A 16,164-nucleotide genomic window follows, 5' to 3' on the forward strand; every position below is an offset into this window, starting at 1 on the left:
TTGTTTGCTCCGGTACAAATAATATTGACGATTCTCAGATTGTGACTGCATTTATAACTATTATCAAAAAGCATTAATGAAATAGCATTACCGCATTGCTTTTAATAGGTTGCAACTCTCTTTTTCTAAATAGTACCAGCATCAGCTACTTGTATTGATTATATTCAAAAGGAAGTCGTCTTTCACACAAACGCCCACATAAAATTGGTGCAATGGTGTAGCAGCTGCACTAAACTATGATACCAGTGGCTAGCAATGCTGTAACCAAGTCGTTTGTTTAAGATTCGAGTCAAGTCAAGTCATTGGCTATACCTTTAACCAATCGTTTGCAACGAAAGCAGATGATAAATGATATGATGATGATGATATGATAATGAAATGATGATAAATTAACAACTAAGATTTAGACTTGCTTCAAGTTACTTTCCCAGACTCGAGTCATGTCAAGAATTATAAAAACGTGACTCGACTCAATGCAATAGTAGTGGCTAGTCTATTCAGCTGACAGCTTGTAAGCAACAGTATGTTGCTACCACTTTGTTACATGATTAATGTTTGTACCATCACCTGATTAGGTAATGTAACCACTTCCTATTATCGCCAACATCTTTTATCTTCATCTTGAGTCACCTCAACATTGTCTGATCCATCCGGAAGTAGCGTTAGATACTTTAATAATTAATTTACATCATCCATCAACATTTTCCTTATTTCATTCCCTTTCCATCATCACCACGTATGAGAATTGATAATGATAATAAATGTTTACCTTTCTCTCTTTTGAGCAAACTCCAACAACTGCAATATATCTGCAATAACTGTGCACAACTTTGTGACCTACTCCGCTCTTCTGAACTACATTTTATAGTTTTTTTGTGATTCCATAATCTTGTAAACAGTATATATACTTATAAAATAGGAAGCTTTCAGGCTTTTTTGAATCTTTCAAGTTGTGGATACCATAGCAATTCAGGTCTAACACCACCTTTGCATGATATAAATAATCCTTATTGCAGGATTTATGTTAGGCCATGGCTACCTAAGCACCAGCAAGCCAAAATATGAAAAAAGATCTGAAAACGTTAAACTTATTTGGTCTAGTTCTTCATATCTGTTGTCTACAGCCTGACAGAAGCACTCAGAAATAAGGCCTGGCAGTTGTGAAAAGTATGAATATAGTAATGAAGTCAGTATTGAAGTTATGAAAATTCCTTAACTCTGTTAGCTACCAATCCTGAACTGCAAAGTAACATATTGGTACAAATGCACAGCAGTATCTCAGAAAGACTTGTTTAAGCTGGCTAGTAGGAGTAAAATCATGCAAATCTGGGAATGTTTATAATGTGGACATGGCAGATAGCAGATGGCAGGATAGTCGATGACAGGATAGTATAAAGAAGTTGTACTCTATAAATATATACCGGTACTAAAGTTTAGTTGGGTTGATTGGCTTACTGGCTAGTTTTACTGCCCTGTTTAATGACTTAAGTTTACCATATCTTTAGATTTAACTGATACATTATATGCTTCAGCCCCTAGGCATGTAGAGTGCTCTGAGTTGTGCTAGACCAGACCCTGACTCTAGAAATTTGCCTTTTCAGTACTGATTCATACTTGTCAAGTTTTGAGCTAATTACAGTTCTACTCATAACTGTTTTATTAAAGTCAGCCTGAAACTTTGTAGTTGTTCCAATGGAATTTCTTTTTATCCATTTTTGGTTTTTGTTACTTTGCCTTGGTTTTGATTTGAGTTTTGCCCAATTATACAAAGAACCTTTAAATGTGGAATTTTTATCTGGTAAGTATGACTTGGTTAAATTCTTAAATAAAATTAAAGTTTAATGTTTCTCTCATATTTTTTTGTAAAAATGCTAACCAGTTGATTCGTGGTATGACTAGGTTACAACTTTATGTTACATGTCACAAAGCATAAATTATAAGTATATGTATTTTGACTGCATAATGTTACTTTTCATTAATTTTTTTGTAGAATCTGATCGATTTCCATTGTTATCTTCACTGAATAAATATCACATATTTATTCCTAATCAGTTTGAAGATGCCAATCACAGCCGCAAAAAAAGAGAAATTAAAACTGAGATTCAAAATGTAAGTTTTTTATCAAATTTTCTGTTCGCATTTCATAACTACATGCATCTATCTTCTGTTACATTTCCTCCTCAGGGAATGTGTTAATTGTAAAAGAAATATACAAATTGTCATAATTGTCACTGTTTCGCTAAAAGATCTTAGGTGGTCGGCTGTACAAAGCATATATCTTACTTAATTGTTTAAAATTGAGACATGTTCATTGTTGAAATCAACACAAATTTTAATGTTGCACAAGAACATTGACTATTTTTGTTATTTTTCACAATTCTGAATCTTGCAAGCAGATTTATGCTGAATCCTTAATTTTGTATGAAGTGAGAAATCAACAGCAACCATTCAAGTTTTCATTCGTTTTTTCGACCTTAAAGAGCCTGATTTCTTTTGCTCACCAAAGTGACAAATTTAATAACAATACTATTAATATTGTCAGGTACTTTAATTTAGCAAAATGAAAAAAGTGAGCAGATTTAGGCTCACATTAATATCACAATATGTTACTTTTGTTACCAAAAGGCCAATACCTTTCAGTATGGTACATCCAGAGTCATATCTTCAGGAAAGGTTTCTAACATTTTTAAAGTACATTTATCAGCGCCCCTACGTGTCTAACTACCAAGAGTTTACACTTGCGTATCAATGCCAATCGGGTGGATTTATTTGTATTATGAGCTCTGTTTTTTGCATTACTTCCTGGAGTGCTACTATTCATTTAATTAATGTACTGTGCAGCGATCAGCTGCATATTATGGAGCAATGTTAACCAACAGTCGACTATTTTACCTTAAGCTGAATGTAATTAACTATTATTTACACCAGTATTGCTGTAACTGACATTATTAACTTATTTGATTTCATTTAGCCGTGATTTAGCTTTATGAAAATTAATGTGCTTTTAAGGTGTTATAAAATGTCCACCAAGGTTATACTATTCGATTTATGAGAAAAAAATTGCTGCAAATGTACTCGTATTTTGGTATTTCCCAATTGAAGTTCATTAGTCAAAGCCAAACACTAATTATTGCATTGCATATTGCTTGGACATATTTTTATTTTTTCCATTGTAAGTGACTATGCCAGAAATCAACATACAAACATAAGAAGCCTCAGGAAATCATTTGTGAACAGTATTTGCATAGTTAGTATATTACACAATGGGGACCTTCAACGAGTAACTTCAATTAATGTCGTTGTTGATTTGTTAAAATTACAGTTTACTCTAACTTACACAAATTAAAAAGTTTGAAGTATAACATTCTATTTAAATAGGCAGCTGGAGTTCATTTGCAAGATGTTTACTTTTCCTTCAACTATGATGGAAAAGAATACATCCTTGATCTATCCATTAATCAAGAGTTGTTGCCACGTTCTTTCACCACATCAAGCTACTCTAAACATGGACGATTGCAGATGCACAAACCTACAAAGAAGGTTCAGACGTGTGCAGATAATATAAGTTTATTACGTAGCCAGTTGCTTACATGAATATTTTTATACAACACCCAATAGTAGTACAAAAAAGATATTACGAAATATACTGTATATGCATTCAGGACAGGAATAATTGCTACTACCAAGGTCATGTACGCAATATTGACAACAGTCAAGTCTTTCTGAGCACTTGTAATGGATTAAGGTAAAATCATCATTTGATTGTTACAAATCAAGATTATCTTTAAGATTTATCATTTCATGTGAATTATAATCTCAACAATGTGAGATCGTAGTTGTGACCGGCAAGAACATAATATGTGGTTGATGCTTTGAATATATTTTAAAACTACTGCCAAGATTTTTCACACGATGAGATGTTGTTTTATTTGAAGAAATACAGTATTCAGTGCTAGAATATGCAAATACTTTTACATAAATAAAGTTCAAAACTATTTTAGCATTATCATGTTACAACTTTTTTTTCATAATCTAAACTCAACATCAAGTCAGAGTGCTTACAAGTGTTTTACCATTAGAGAAAACGTTAGAAAATGTGTCAACAGCATCTATTTTAATTTGAGAATTGACCAACATGCACAGTGCACACTGTCAAACTATAAACACCTTGCAACGTCAATTCAAACGTCCTGTACAAAATTTCCCACACACAAACGATCAATGGTTTGAGGAAAGAAATAGCTGTCATCTCTGTGTGGAAGAGTGTTGGTTTTATGTGCTCATGTAATACGTCACGTATAAAAAAAGTGTATAACGCTTAATGTGTGCTATAAATAATGCTATAATATCCTATATAATAAAGTTTAAAGTGGACAACAATAAAGCTTAAAGCAGAATAGGCAGCAGGACTGGCAGTGAGTTGCATGCTGAGATAAGAGATTGTTTGTTTAACAAATTTCTTATCATGTTTGATCCTAAAAAAATTTTGTCGGTTTTTGTATCATTTGTGGTATCCACGTCTATTATGGTAGCAGTTTTTTCATGCTTTTTATTTTGAAATTCTAATTCAAAGTTACACAGGTTGCACAATATTTGCACCATTAAGTTAGTTTATAAGTATGACACTGTTTAAATTCCACTCATGAAGTACAACATTTCCAAGAAGTCTAGTTTTTGTTAATTGGGAGGTTGATAGCAACAAGTATTTTTGTGGCAGTTTATAGAAAATGATTATGGTATAATATATCATAAAATCTACTGGTTACCATTGACATACTTACCCATGACTCAATTACTTCCTGCTTTAGTTTGTATGATTTACTCATCAGCTTCCTTGCACACTGGTTATTGTTACGTCATTTTTGTCATCAATTATATTTGATGTTTGATCGCTTATTTAAAGGTTTCCATCATCTGCCTTTATTTGGCATAATGTTGTGACCGGATCTTGGTTGTGTTTGCTAACGTTTGCACATAACATCAAATGCATGCATAATAATGAATACAATCTAAATATTCATAATTTTAAACATTTTACATTTTCTATCCTCAAAGAAAAAAATTGTCAACATTTACAGGAACAGTTTTTTACTTAAGTTGATGCTGTCTGAACCATGTTATCCAGATTTTAAAGTAAAATAAAGCACAGGATATAGTTCGGCACTCTGAAGGTTAACTTAATATTTTTCGACTCGAGCTTTCGCAAGCATAAGCTTGCTTCTTCAGGTGTACTGTGAAAAATTTGCATCTCGTGTCGAAAAATATAAAGTTAACCTTCAGAGTGCCGAACTATATCCTGTGCTTTATTTTACATACTGTATTTAAAAATCTGGTTTCTGATGTGGTTTTATTTGATTTGCTCATACTTTTTTTTTAACTAGGTATTTTTATGTCAATTTTTTTATCAGTTGCATTACATGTTTTCCCATTTAATTGAGTAATTAATATGCTCGGATTTTACTTGGCTTAAGTTTATGAAGAGATCTTGGTTGTGTTTCCTATTGTTTTCATACATTATACATATGAAGTAAGAGGTGGCAAAAGTGTTTGTGCTACTAGCCATGGTTGATGCTACAAGTTAGTCACCAGCTTTTACTAAGACATGACTTGAGAATCAAACTTTGATCTACTGCATGTGACGCTTGCAAACCACCATAAAAAAATCCAAATCCGACAGAGTGCATAAAAGCCTTTTGCATGTAAATAGTTAAAGATTTGAATATACTACTACACTCATCAAAGAAGAATAATTTTTTTGTTGGCGTATTTGCTGCAATGTAACATGTACTAGAACTTTAGCTGTTTTTCTCCACCTGTACAGATAAGGAAGCGTGTTATTGATTAATTATATTAATGTTGTTTTAGCGGTTCCATTTTTTTACCTGATGACATTCTACTGATTGAACCACTAAAAAACAACAAAGGCCAAGTCATTGACAACAAGCATGTTGTCTATCGCATGGATGATACAAAAATAAAGCATAACATATCTTGTGGAAATAACAATGATACAGATTATGCTCATGCCTTCGCTAATGATCTGAGTAAAATGGCTCTTATGGGTAATGATATGACTAAAAAATATGTTTTAATTTTCAATCTTCTAAATATGATTTACAATCTTTTATCTGAAAGACATGCATATTTCATGTTTAAATATATTGTTGTAATATAGAGTACAATTATAACAAACAAAGTCGTCGCAAAAGGCAGACAAATGAGGAAAAGAAATTTGTTGAAATGCTTGTTGTCGTTGATAATGCAATGGTATGTTTTTCAAATTAGAATTTCATCTTTGACATGTTTAAAATGCTCTTTACAGATTAACCTCTTAATCTGAGACTTGCTTGCTCTTTGTTGACATTTCAGGCAAATAAATTTGCTGACCGAATTGACCTTGATGGCCATGTAAAGAATCTTGTGAATCATGTTGATGGCTTTTACCAGAAGTTGGGAATTCGGATAGTTCTCTCACATATAGAAGTTTGGAATGATTCCGATCCAGTTGATCTCTCAACAGACGTTGGAGAGGTGAAACAATTGTCAGAACTGTATACCTTTTATCTGTATATCCTTTTGCTTTTGAAGCATTCATTGCAGTGTAAATTCGACCTTAGACATTGCTCAACATTTTCCAAAGGAATCATTTAAATTGTCCTGGGGTGTAATAAAAATAGATCAGAATCTGGTTAATCTATTCTGAACCATTTTGTAACCAGAGAAGGCCAGCCTTGAAAATGGGCCTTTTTTAGCTTTTAACACCTCATAGCCAACCACGTATTAGAATATTGCCTAAACACCTCAATTCTATAAAAGCCACATCCAACTAGACAACCTCTTCAACAGTGCTCGAAAAGGAATGCTTTTTCCAGCCAAAATGAAAAAAAAGTCACCACCAAAAACAACATGAACTTGTTAACTGTACTTGTATAATAAGTCAACAATAAACTTCTCATAAAATAATACTTTTTTCCTAATTCTTACATTGTGAAGTTCTTTTAAGCGTTTACTAATAACAGCTTCAAACAAAGCAAAATTTAAAACTAGTTAATTAGTTAATTTATTAGCTTCAAGTAAATTTTCAACAGTAGCTTGTTTCCACAATTGTTTTGCATACAGGTCCTGGATGCCTTCTTAACTTATCGTCAGGATCGTCTTTCCAATTCATCTGCGGATTCACCATGGAGATACACAGACAATGTACAGTTGTTGTATGGTCGTGACTTTGATGGAACCACTATTGGTAAGGCATCGGTCGGAACGATGTGTACAATTCGTTCGGCTGGTGTTAACCAGGTAATGAGTCAAGTTAAGCAATCACTACTAACATCTTAACTAGTTCAGCATACTTCGGTATGGCATCTTAAAGCTAACCATTTCCATTTAATCTTAAGAATGGCTAATGTTTTTATGTTGTTTGTTTATCAAAACTTGTTTCTTTCTTATTTTCACTTTCAAATAGTTTACTGACTCTAGTTTACTTGGGGAACTTTAGCAAAATTTGCTCTATATATTTTGTGTTCTTGATATTAAAATAGTTTTATTTTGAAAATTTTATGTTTACCTGCTATTTAATGTTAATTTTACCACATATCAAGGATCATGGCAAAGCGAGCAGTGAAGTTGCCTACGCTGCTGCGACAATAGCTCATGAAATGGGCCATAATTTTGGCATGTTACATGACACTACAGATTGTGTGTGCCCACAAGATGCACAATGCATAATGGCATCACTGATTGGGTAAGTAAGAGTTTTAACACCTGTGATGAAATCACTAATAAGGTATGTAGTCCTAATTATTATTGTTATAAATGAAACATAGGTGGTAACTTGCTTGTAATTTTAAACTTAAATTAATTGAAACTAATTTGATGCTGTTGTCTTATTACTTTTTGTTAACAAGAAGTAGTTCATTTGCCTTGGTATAATGTTCTCAGGGTTACACGCCTAAAAGCAACATCAATTTTTCATAAAGTCGAAATTATCAGAATAGAAAAGATTGTTTGATGCCATCATAAATAGTAGTAAACTAATTTTACCTGCTTGTATAAATGCTTTCCGTTGATATAATACAATGATTACATGATAGTTCATAAACAATACGGGCACCGCATAAATGTCATTCAGACACGATATTTTATCATATTGACTTGCCACAATTTTATTACATTGATTTTAATCTGAAAGTCAAAATCTCAGGTATGGATCCACGAGAGATTGGTCTTCATGCAGTAAAAGCTATCTTGAAGACAATCAAAAGTTTGGTGGACAGAATTGTCTTGTCAATGTACCGGAACCTGACAAAATATATGGTGGACCAAAATGTGGCAACGACATAGTTGAAACTGGTGAACAATGCGACTGTGGACCACCTGAACATTGTCAAAGGTATTTTAAATCTTGTGTGTGGATGTATAGTTGTACACTGCATATTCTTGTTAAACAGTTAACATATATATTGTATAACAATTATTTGATGTATGAACAAAAAACATAATATAAGCAACATATGTTTCTCAGCAAGCACTGGTTACATTTGCAATGAGTCATTGGTTTCTGTATGAATTATGTCATACACTGAAACATCAACCGTTTATTTGTATAGTTGAATCATAAAGTAGAGGTATTTTATTTTAATGTAAAATGCACCTTCTACGTCTACAAACCATCTGAATTTTAGAGCAAAATGCGTAGCTTCTTTGATATGAATCAATCTCTTGTTACATCATGTTACCATCTTCCATTTTCAGCCGATGTTGCAATGCTACTTCATGTATGCTTCTATCTGGGGCAATATGTGATACCGGTACTTGTTGTGATAATTGTCAATATATAACTGCTGGAACAGAGTGTAGAGGTACCAACAACAATACATGCGAGCTTCCAGAATACTGCTCGGGAAATTCTCCAAATGTAATTATGAAATAACATGTGATGTTTTGCATTATGTGCATCTATGCACAATATGAACATGATTATGGTATTTGCTTGGTAAAGCGTTGGGTCTGATTTACAGCTCCCTGTAAAAGTACAAACTGGTTTGGGCGAACCAAGTACCAAACTGTCAATTAAAAAAGGCTGGGGTTCCATTTTAGAGTAAAGATGTTAATGTTTTAGCCATAGCATTGCAAGCCATCACACTTGTATCAGCAATAACGGTTTACCAATTGTAACGTACCTTTGTTCAGTGCCCTGGCGATATGTATGCAGAAGATGGAACGCCTTGTTTTGAGGGAACAGCTGCATGCTATGAAGGTGTTTGTCTTACGCACGACATGCAATGTGAAGTTACCTGGGGTGAAGGTAATGTTTTTGCCTAAACACAATCTTCTACTTTGGGAATTCATTGAAAGTTATACAACTTTGTTTTTCAGGAAGTTCCAGTGGTGTTGACAGGTGCTATACTCTTGTTAATAAGCTAGGAAATGACAATGGTAACTGTGGTCTTGATGGTGCTGGAAACTTCATTAAATGCACAACTGAGTAATTTTTAACCTAAAAATTGTTTTAACGGAATGTTAAAATCTTCTTTAGAGTATTTTATCTTTTACTATAGTAATAAATAGTGCATTTTGGTGATGATGTTACAGAGTTAAAAATTTCTAGAAATGCAAAATGTGGAAAACTACAATGTCAAGGTGGTAACACTAGACCTCTGACTGGCACTACCCGAGTGGCATATCGTAACACTTTTTCAATTGGTGGTGTAAAATACGAATGCAAGACCGTTGCATCGCTAAGCTCTGCTGATGTTAGTGACCTAGGTGTGGCTCGATCAGGGACCATGTGTGATACAGGAAAAGTAAATTTATCATGAATTTTAACAAAACAAATCCAAGAATTCTAACCCATTTTTTATTGTGTTGTATTTAAATTCAGTTTTTATTTTTAATTCATTATTATCACTGCTAATTTGTACATTTTCTTTTGAATGAACATTGTCGTTTAATGCCGTTTTTGTTTCGGTAAAGGTCTGTGACAGTGGAGAATGCAAAGCATTAGAACCTCTTGTGTGCACAAAGACATGCAACAACCATGGGGTGAGCTAAGCATGATTTGCACTAATCAAAACCCCTTAAATACTAAACCAGCGGTTTCAGATTTACTTTGCAGCCCAAACTCCCTGCCGAACGAAAAATTATTTTCGCACTCCTTGCACCATTTAGTTGTATAAGACACATGCTTTTTACTTAGATGTCCGAATAAAAGTAGTCCCAAAAATCTGAGAAACACTGGACTTAAAACTACAAAATTGCACCAAAAGCAAGAACACTTTTGCAAATTTTGCAAAGTATATTTTTATGGCCCTTGTTAGCACAGGAATTTATAAAACAAGTTCTTTTCAACCAGTCTCTTGCCAATAATGATTTTAACAACAAAACACTTATGTTACGGTTGACTTGGCCAACGGGTGGTGCCCAATTTTCAAATCTAACTTGTGGCAAACCAGCATTATACAAAACGCAAATAATAACTTCTTGAAACTCTGTCAAACAACACGATCTTTAAGCAGGAATAGGCCTTCCATGCGGTGAAGAAATGAAAGATGAGAAACATAGAAATAATTGATCATAATTAGTGTGCAGAAACCGCACTGTCAATGTCGCACTGAGTGGTTCAAGTGCTAGCCTCGCATAAAAAGCAGCTGATGTTCTGAGTTCGATACCTGTTGGCTCAATACCGTTGTAATGCCCTTGGGCAAGGCATCAATGGCACTTGCTGTTGTTTAGTAGACCTGATGGACAGTTCAAAATTCGGGCAATACTACATAAAAATAAAAAAATTAAAGTGTGTGACAATTGGAACTTGCACAAAGGCTAGCTCAATAACTAGGGCTCAAGTGATGAAGAATCATCGTCAGGTTTTGTTTCTTTAGCTATTTGCAGCCTGACGTATACTCAACAGACGGAAGTTGAACTAAATGTTGGTGGTATGAAACATATCTGATCTTTAATTTTGATCTTCTTTACAATACAAACTATGGTAATGAAGCACAGCAACAACACATAGTGTTGAAGCACAGTGTAGATCGTTTCTATGACAATACAATATGTATATTAACAAAGATACACATACACAAGCACACACAACTTTGTAGGCTACAAGGTTTAAGATATTAAGTAGAACAACTTTAATCATGTACCAAATTCTGTATGGACCAGATCAGCTTTTGAGTAAATACAAAGAACCTGATCTCACTCGATACTACTAATGTTTAAACTGATGCGTATAAAAATTCAATTTTTTCCTACATAAACAGTTCAGCACAAACCCACGACTACAAGTGTTGATCTTGCTGCAAACCACTTTTATCTGGCATGCTCACATTGTGACGCAACACTCAACAATGACATCACTGTCAATATTGGTCCAAACGAGTAATTATGGTAAATTGAGATGTAAAAGGTTTAAGTCGTGCAAAGACTTTTCTTAGTCCAAGGATAAAGATTATCAAGCCATACCAAGACCTCAGCTACAATTAATCAAAGAAGTATACACCTCTACAAATTACTTCTTGCTTCCCCAACTGAGAACCTCTGTTCTAAACCGTAGTGGTGTCGGTCATGATTTAGTAATTTTAAACTTACCAGGTGTGCAACAATCGTGGACATTGCCACTGTGATTGTGGATGGTCACCTCCAAACTGCGCTGTCAAGGGCGGTAGTGGGGGAAGTGTTGATAGTGGGCCTGCATGTCCTAACAACAGTAAGTGAAAATATTGTATTTTCCATCGTAGATATTAAGTTTCACAGGCTCCAGATCTTATCGTAATTTTACTACTCGATGTCGTTTCTGTGCTGTTATTGCTGAAATTCATGGTTATTTGTACTTAAAGCATATCCTTACTTGCTTGCTGGAATATGCTCTGTATATCTGTAGTAAGTGTTTTCAATAAGGTCCGTTCAGGGGCAAACAGTTCCTTGCTAATTACTGAAGCAGGTGGTTTTTACGATTTAAAATTATGGGTTGATCAAAAAAGTGTTATGTAGTAATTTCATTCACGTAAAACCATATTCTGATTAGATATTTGGCAGTAATAATGTAGCTTCATGTATGATCATCACCACAAAGTTTGCTGAACTTTGGTGCATTTGCTTTTTGCATGTTTATCACCATTTAGAAATATCACCATTATATCTTATTTCAGAAATGCTGTAATTTGTTGATGACAGATTTCCGTGATAAAATGTTACTCATAATTATTAGTCAGTGGTCATAAATAGTTATATGTGTTGTTACTTGGGAACAAAAATCATATTACAGTCTTAACTTTTGATTAGCTGTAATTTTAATTATTTTTGGCTTCAATTAAATCCTAAAAATTTTTTTAGCTAGAAGCTATGGTTTCCACTTGCTTTCAATGTCACAATATCCATGTAAAATGTTCCTGTACACTTAATATCTATCACACATATTTAAAGTACAATAAAAAAATGTTTTCAGAAATCTCTGACAATAACAAGGCTTTCATAGTTGCTACTTCTACTGCTGTATCGTACAGCACTGTAGGAAATAACGGTACTACTTCTGCCACAGTTTCGTCACATCATGGTAAGGCATGTTTGCTTGCAACTATGTTCAACACAAGTTTATTTCACTGCATGGCTAAAAAACAAAATAAATAAATTGATGGTTAGTTTGCCTTGAAAATTTTCATAAAACAAACAGAGGCATACCTAAAGGGAGGGAAAGTGGCAAGCTACAACATCTGTCCACAGGCACAGCCATTTGGGACACCAAATGACGTCAGAATGTTTCATAATACTTACAAAATAGCAACTGTGTTGGCGATGTAAGTTGTAGGTACCCACAATACAACATTGCCAAGGTAAAAGTTAAAATTGCATTTGATGATGTCGTTATGGTTTGTAATTTCGATACACATCTGTTGCAGTTGGTATCAGTATTAGTATTATCATATATTAAATGAGCACATAAAAGAATTTTGAACATGTAAGTCGTTACAGAACACATAAACATACAAAATTGAATGCAATGACTGCTGTTGAATTTTACCAGTGAGTTGTGGAAAACGAGGTCACCTTTTATCTATTGCCTCTTTCATTATGCTTCTCTATTCAACTTAATTTGAATAAGAGCAGAAAATCCCCACTCACAGAGATATGTTGTTCGCATGCGATCAAAAATGATGGTTAAATTGGCTCACACAAAATTCAAGCCTTAGCAAAGATTATTATATGTGAGACAATAAAACTGAACTTGAAGAGAATGCATGTGGTACACCCCGTCATGGTGATACAGCCTTGGAAATTTAGAGTAGGGGTGTACAATTCACCAGATTAACAAACATTGTGTTGAAATACACTTCATTTACAGTAATTTTTGATGCGTAAAAACCCAAAGTTTTTGCACATCTTGGACTTGAGAAAATTCAGGAATTACGAAAACTATACTATAGAACACAATACTATATACCACGCGTACCGTCAGTATTCAGTTTTGATATTTATCGTGACAAGTAGAAGCACCAAAAATGCCTCTGTTCCTGGGCGCTGAAAACTCTAGCTATGCCTCTGACCACAAATATAATCAAGCTGTTATAAAACTTTTCATAATTTGCATGTTGATTGGTTTTACCTAATTTTGTTTTATTTTAATCATATTGAGATATTCATTGTAATTATTTATCGTTCAGCGGTGGTAATGATGTTTTATAAATAGAAAAATTGTCACCAGCCTGCAGTATTGTACTGTATAATTAACTCATAATATGCTCCATTCTAAAACTCAATTTTTATGTTTTGTTAATGTCAATAAAATATGACTAAGTTATAAATCATTCATTATCTTTTCATTATAGCTGATGTTCAGATGATTCTGCTGATAGGTCTTTTACTTGTCGTCATTCCTCTTTTAATTGGAGTGAAGTCTTATGTCTAGTATCGATTCTTTGGAGGTGACGAATATGTTTAGTTTGTAAAAGCAAGCAGGTGACACACACCGCATTGCGTTTACTTAATCGAAGATCATTTTTGTAACGATATCTAAACTTTAACAGGTTGCTCCAAAATATGTTTTCCCAATAGATGAACTTTGTTACAATGATGTAAACTCTGTTTCATAAAGGTGTAATTAATTTCCATAAAATTTTGCACTTATGCAAATTTTACACGTCCCTGTTCCAATGAAAACTTTACTTAGACGGCAAATGATAATCACTACTCAGTCTAAAATGCTAATAATTACAACTAACCCTATTAAAAAGAGATAATTGTATGATGTAAAACAGATTGTGACCATGTGCAATTAAGCGTAGGTACAATACCATTGTCACATATGTAAGTATAACTTTTTTCATAAGATATAAGTTACATTCTGGGCTGTTCCAGTCTATTCATATATTTTTAAGTCACCAGTCGTAGCTCCAGCTAGAGTTTCTTGAACTGCTTTTGTAATACTACCTTTTTTCAAAGACTTGTTATTAACATTTTTTGTGTATTTTGCATATGGCATATATATTTAGAAAAACTTTGAGCTTTTTCTGTGCAAATTTTAGGCTCACTTGGTTGAAAAAATTGCTTAAATGCATTGCATTCGGTCAACAAAATTCATTTGCATTCTTCAAATTGTCAAATGTTCTCTCATTACATTTAATTCATTTTCCTTCATTTTCATTTTCCTTATTCTTTGACTGAATTCAGTTTAACGTAGAACGTAGAACATTATAATTCCGGTATGTCTTATTTTGTCATTTGTGATTGTTTTTCTTATTTTCACATGAATCGTGTTTTGTATAGATTACTTAATTATTACATTGTTACTCTGTTTTTCACAAAACTTTAACCACATCTATAATAATATTGTATGCTTCACTAAAAATCTGGTGTGTACCTGTGTCCTGTAGTTTACAATTTGTTACTGCGTTTATAAGCAGTTGCAATTTGTCAGAAAAAATGCTGATGTCACAGACATAGCCGATTGATCCTCAAGCTCAAGATGAAACGTTGAGAAAACGAAAATGACCATACACATACAAATGCATGCATGTGGTTTTAGGTGTTGACAGTGTCAAAGAAATTGCAAAAATAATGAAAAGATGAATGGCATGGATTCTGTAAGTATGAATGCAAAGGGGACAGTAGCAACATAATCATTGTGCTCATGACCGGCTTCAGGCCCAAGCAAGCAACACAACTGCATCGGGCCTTCAGCTCCTTAACACCAAAACAAAATTTGAAAAAATTAGCCTTATTTAGGGCAGGTCTGATTTGACAAATGCTGATTTGCATAAATTTGTTATTTAAAATCGGCATGTGGCCCCGTCATCAGGCGTTAGGTTTTGCACTGCGCCACCTATGATTGTACTGCGCACTGTGTTATATGTGCCAAAGGACACAAGCGAAGCGATCAGGACACAACTTGAGATATGTGCATTACGCAACACGCAGTTTATCTATACAAGTGTGATCAGCTTTATTACAGTATATTGAATACCGTATTAGGACTACGTTCTCCATTCAGATCATTAGGTATAACTGCATAGTACTTTGGAGTTTATTTTGCAAGAAGGGTATTTTATTTTGTTTCTTATGGACAAGCTTCGATTGAACAAATTGATAAAACAAGCTTCTATTTAGAGAACACTGTATTGCCCTTGCCAAGGACAGTTTGAACAAATTGAAATCCATATTTTCAGCCAAAAATATCACTTGAATTAAAAACATGTTTGCTCAAGAGCTTCAAATGGTCAACACTAAACTGCACGGTATGAAAATTGGACTACAAATCTTAGTCTGAGGCCCCTCATATATTCATGGGCTTGTTTTTGCCAGCAATTATTACCTTAATTACTTTTATAAACATCTTTTTGACTTTTTTCCCGTTCATTAGCTCATGCTAATAACAACTGGTTTGATATTTTTATCCCCACCGCGCTTTGGACCAAAAATATCATGGTTGATTGATTAATAATTTAAGTAAAAACATAACATACAACATCGCAAAATCTTTTAAATGTCACACGAGGTTGTTTGGCAAAAATTAGCTTATCGAGATTTAAGGCACGTATGAAACTTGGGCTAAGATACATTAAGTATAGAGGATACTGTATTTTTATCATTACTGTCATTTTATTCGTTGGTTATAAATAATTTTCTCGAAACATGTTAAATTGGTATTGTTGTGGTCACTAGTCAGTATTT

At 33.7% G+C, this 16,164-nt stretch overlaps 1 protein-coding gene across 1 annotated transcript; it reads left to right on the forward strand.

The window, feature by feature from the left end:
* Window positions 1-1,502: 1,502 nt before the first annotated feature.
* Window positions 1,503-14,842, forward strand: LOC143469987 (disintegrin and metalloproteinase domain-containing protein 12-like). Its single transcript, XM_076967809.1, has 18 exons — window positions 1,503-1,798; window positions 1,991-2,109; window positions 3,379-3,540; window positions 3,663-3,745; window positions 5,866-6,062; window positions 6,176-6,267; window positions 6,370-6,531; window positions 7,120-7,296; window positions 7,599-7,741; window positions 8,201-8,389; window positions 8,752-8,914; window positions 9,190-9,304; window positions 9,376-9,484; window positions 9,608-9,803; window positions 9,973-10,041; window positions 11,593-11,707; window positions 12,446-12,553; window positions 13,824-14,842. The coding sequence occupies exons 1-18, from the start codon at window positions 1,693-1,695 to the stop codon at window positions 13,901-13,903; spliced, it is 2,385 nt and encodes a 794-aa protein (XP_076823924.1). The 5' UTR covers window positions 1,503-1,692; the 3' UTR covers window positions 13,904-14,842.
* Window positions 14,843-16,164: the final 1,322 nt, after the last annotated feature.

The sequence above is a fragment of the Clavelina lepadiformis genome, chromosome 9 (genome assembly GCF_947623445.1).
Source record: "Clavelina lepadiformis chromosome 9, kaClaLepa1.1, whole genome shotgun sequence".
Taxonomy (NCBI): Eukaryota; Metazoa; Chordata; class Ascidiacea; order Aplousobranchia; family Clavelinidae; genus Clavelina; species Clavelina lepadiformis.

What these genes read in the sequence shown, in the direction of transcription:
- LOC143469987 (XM_076967809.1), top strand. Translation starts at nt 1,693, where the DNA reads ATGGAATTTCTTTTTATCCATTTTTGGTTTTTGTTACTTTGCCTTGGT. An exon ending in GAGTAAAATGGCTCTTATGG is followed by an intron (nt 6,063 to 6,175) that starts GTAATGATATGA and finishes GTTGTAATATAG; the next exon opens with AGTACAATTATAACAAACAA. An exon ending in AGACATGCAACAACCATGGG is followed by an intron (nt 10,042 to 11,592) that starts GTGAGCTAAGCA and finishes TAAACTTACCAG; the next exon opens with GTGTGCAACAATCGTGGACA.